Source organism: Euprymna scolopes, chromosome 32, assembly GCF_053919585.1.
Source record: "Euprymna scolopes isolate OS-2025 chromosome 32, ASM5391958v1, whole genome shotgun sequence".
Lineage (NCBI taxonomy): Eukaryota > Metazoa > Mollusca > Cephalopoda > Sepiida > Sepiolidae > Euprymna > Euprymna scolopes.
The window spans coordinates 84,992,805-84,997,632 of record NC_136513.1 but is presented as its reverse complement, the minus strand read 5'-3'; the positions used below and the strand labels follow the sequence as shown (position 1 = coordinate 84,997,632).

Genomic DNA, 4,828 nt, shown 5'->3' with positions numbered 1-4,828 from the left:
CACAGAAAATAATGCACATGCTATCTGCTATTGTTTATAAAAACAACACTAGCGAATAAATACTGGGAACTCAAAGAAAGCGGACATTCGCCGGTAGTCGAATGGAAAATAATGAGACAAGCTACCACATGCAGACATTTAGACGACACATGTAAATTATGCCTCCATAAAAATTTTTCTATCCTGTACTTTAAAGAACTTTAAAATCTATTAAACTGTAGGCGGGAAATAGCAAACAACTGTGTTCACAAAATAAAACTTACTCTAGGATAGCGATACAAAATAGCTTTAAAACTAACAATAACAATAGAAAACAAACAAATAAATAAATTAAATAAACATGAATATACATAAACGATCACACACATATATGTATATATATATATATATATATATATATATATATATATATATATATATATATATATGTATATGTGTATATATATATGTGCATTATTGTGTACACATAGGTATATTTATATGTATAAAAAAAAGGAGAACGGCCACCTAAAACCACTAACCTAGCTCTAAAACAGATCCTTTGTTTGATAAAATGCATGCCCATTGGCTGATAGGAAGGGGCGCGGTGGATACTAGAAAGCTGATTGGCCAACTAGAAATCCTCAACATATATAAAAACAAGAAGCAACGACCGAATTCGCGCATAAGCCTGACGAATCCTATAGTTGGACGAAACGCAGAATATTCAGTGTAGCTTAATAGCCATATATATTTCATAAATTACTATATATATATATACATATATATATATATATATATATATATATATATAGTCATCCACATACAGTACTGTTTCGCTGTTTCACAGCTCATCAATTATATATATATGTGTGTGTGCGGTATATATATATATATATATATATATATATATATATATATATATATATATATATATATATATATATATATACCGGGTTTTGAATAAGTCCTGTTACATTTTTATTTTTATGAATTCATGTATTATTATTGATTGTAACTAACATTTCAGTACGTCTAATTAATACTTATATATTGCAGATACAATATTGACTTATGAGAAAATCCTAAATTATAAGTACAACCCAAAAGAAAGGAAAAAGAAATGAAATCTCCGTTTTGCTGCGCGCGGGTCGCAAACAAACTGACATTGCAAAGCTACTAAACGTTAGTAGAATGACTGTCTATCGTGTTGCCCAACGTCTGAATAACTCGGAGACCCTCAAGGATCGACCTCGATCAGGAAGGCCTCAAAAAATTAGGCGTGGAACCATCAAAAAGGCCTTTGAAAATGATCCTGAGCTGAAAATGACAAGACTGGCACAAAAGATGAAGATTTCTGTATCCACAGTGTCCAGGGTGTCCAAGAGCATGGGAGGAAAGAGTCTAAGACGTTCCAAGAAACCCCTCTTGAGTGCTGCAATGATTCATAAACGTCTGGAGAGGAGCACCCGCCTGTTGAATGACTTAAAGAGCCACGGGAATCGTATCCTCATTTTCTCCGATGAGAAAACATTCACTGTCGATCCAGTCTTCAACAGGCAGAACGACCGGGTCGTAAGCTTTGGGAATGATGTCTCTAACCCCAAGAGAGTGTCAACCACCAAGCATCCAGCACCTCCCACATAAAGAACGCAGGAGATTTACTCAATAAAATAAAATACATTAAGGTGCATAACAGAACTATATACAGTTTAGCTATAACATCATTATATACTAATGTCCCCATTAAAAAATGCTTGAATTTACTCCATAAACACTTTAAAAAATCTAACATAAGCTTACCTTTTCCTCCTTACGCTTTTATAAAAATCATTAGAATTATAACTAACATAACTTATTTTTAATTCAATAACATTTTCTACAAACAAAATTTCGATCTTCCTATGAGTAACTCTCTCAGTGGAGTATTAACCTGCCTTTTCTTAGAATTCCTAGAATCTGATCCCTTCAAATTTAGATTACCTCCAAACACGGAATATTTTAGATACATTGACGACATTTTAATTTTTCTTCCTGAAAACACGCACATAGATAACATTAAAAACAAATTAGACTCAGTCGAACCCTCCATAAAGTTTACATATGAAACAGAAAACAATAACTCATTACCTTTTATAGACACACTTATTATAAATCCAATAATAAACTATCCTTCAAATTTCACCACAAAACTACACACAAAAAGGATTACATAAATTTCTATTCACACCATAATAACAAAATAAAAACAAGTATGACAATTGGTTGCTTCTTACGCGCATTCAGAATTTGCAGTCCAGAATATCTGGATAAAGAGGTCAAATACCTCACAAACACTTTGAAAACTTGCAATATCATATACCACATATTTCATATTGAATCCTAAGCGAAAAGCCACACAAATATTTCCCAGGATAAATAATAAAAAATCATATACCGTAGACTTTTCTCTCGTAAACAGACATCTTCTTTTACCTACACACACACACACACACCAATAATATAATAATTTGCAACATACTAAACAAACTAGGAATTCCAATCATACAAACCACATCACAAACTATAAGACAAATATAAAAAAAACTACAAAACATCTTAAAAAAAAACAAGTTTCCAATGCAGGCATATACACTATTCTTTGCCAAAATTGTGATCATAGATACGTTGGTGAAACCCAGCCTAAATTAGAAAAAAGGCTCAATGAACATAAAAGAGACATAAAAATAGTAATTCTCTAAGTGCATTATTCTCTCATTCATTGCAGCATAATCACACCTTTGACTTTAAACAAACAAAAATAGTTAAATTTATTTCAAATAAACCGCACCGGAGACTTCTTGAATCAGCGCTTATCGTAAATTCAAGCACAATTAAACAATGTGTAGGTTTTTTTTTAATGTAGCGCCATTAATAAGTAAACATTTATTGAAAGAACATAATTTAATTATAGACACAGGTTAACCTTCTCACACCATTCAAACACCCCCTGTAATAATTAATACATATCATCTCAATCAATAAATTACAAACAAAAACACACTCATTTCATTTCTGCTACACACCTATACTTGAATTTTAAAACACATATTTTTTCCAGAAAGAATATTAACTGCGTTCATATCTTAAAAAAAAATATTAACGACTATATGACGTTATTAAAAATCTCACTCTCTTTAACAACGCAAGCTCACCTGCTTTTTTGAATTCCCAACGTCTTTTTCCGTTTCTGAAATAGAACAGCGTCACAGTTTGCACATGAAACATTTGCAAATATTTGTACTGGTGTTTTTCTTTTCTTAATCTCATTCACCCAGAGGAAGTCTCGAAATAAAGATGAAACGTTGATGAACATATAACTCGGTTTGTTCCTTTTTCTTTTTCTCTATATATACATATAATATATATATATATATATATATATATATATATATATATATATATATATACATATATATATATATATATATATATATATATATAAATATATTGAGCAATATAAAAGTGGTGGCGGGTTTCTATTTAAATAGGCATTCCAACGAGTTAATTACGGGCGTCGATTCCATGGTTGAGTGGGAGAACTGCCGACTGTCAACACGACGGTTCTAGGTTCAATCCTTGGCTTGGGAGAGATGCTAGATACAACGAAACAGGACTGTATGTCGATGACTACAAATATATATATATATATATATATATATATATATATATATATACATACACACATAAAATGGTACTGATTTGATTGACTGTTTTAAATATACGAACAATCATATCTCATCTATATCAAATAGATTTAAGGAAAACTTGATTTTTTTTATTTAGGTTTAAAATATCTGAAAACAAAACGTAAAAAGTGAAATGACTTCACGGCATTCTAGCTAGAGAAACTGCACACAAAACGGTTGTCTGGCACAAACAAATAGATGTTCTTTTTTTTCTGAAAAAATAACAAACACATTTTTATTTATGAAGGTTTTTATTTTATTTAAAAAGAAGAAAAGTCAACGGATCATTTTTTTTTTTTTTTTTAATATTATTTATCATTTTATTGGTTTATATTTTATTTAATTATATATATTTATTTATTGCAAAAAAGAACAATAACAACACCAACAGCATTTGTGTATTAGAAAACAAGGTATTCATAATGAATGGTTATCCTAAAGATTAGAGCACTTATACTAGGAATCTCGAGTTAGTTTCGGAAATGACCAAAGCATTTTACAGCGAGCTTTTTAAGTATTTTTTTTTTCAAACGTTTTTTGTGAAGTGTTAAAAAATTGTTGACGAGGACGAGTCTCGTTGCTACTACGGTTGCTTGGAGACTTGAGAAGAAAATGTCAGTAAAGAGCTTGTTGTTGACAATCATCTCGACAGATGCGGGGCCAGGAACTGGCCCAGTACGTGTCGGACTGAGATACGTCGCCTTGGTATTACCTAGAAGGTTCAATTTCCCAGGACTTACCACCCGGGTGGGGCAAGTTTATTAGTTGTTCCTTGAGACCCTTATTCTGGAGAATGCTGAGAAAGATACCCAGGTAATTTTTGTAAGGCCAGAGTTCCACTCCTTTAAGGACGCTGGCTGAACATCCCCATTTTCCAACATCTTGCTGAGGTGGGCAGCAGGTCAATATCGACCCTAATCGATTTCTAACCTAATTTCCGCATGCTTACTTTTATGAGCATTTTTACATTATTTTTTTCGCAGATTTGAAATTGGAAATTTATTTGACCCATTTCGTGACTGACTCAGGATACCTGGTAAAAGCACTTATATCGTCTGAATATCCATTCACTACGATTACCGAATAAAATGGAGAGTTTTTGTTGATTTCCAGAAAGCAAT

General features: G+C 31.8%; 1 protein-coding gene across 1 annotated transcript; it reads left to right on the top strand.

Moving 5' to 3' along the window:
* The first annotated feature begins 1,173 nt into the window (after window positions 1-1,173).
* On the top strand, window positions 1,174-1,626 carry LOC145256178 (uncharacterized). Its single transcript, XM_080114766.1, has one exon. The coding sequence runs from the start codon at window positions 1,174-1,176 to the stop codon at window positions 1,624-1,626; it is 453 nt and encodes a 150-aa protein (XP_079970892.1).
* Window positions 1,627-4,828: the final 3,202 nt, after the last annotated feature.

Bases quoted from the DNA above. Each gene is read 5' to 3' on its own strand.
- LOC145256178 (XM_080114766.1), top strand. From the start codon at position 1,174: ATGACTGTCTATCGTGTTGCCCAACGTCTGAATAACTCGGAGACCCTC.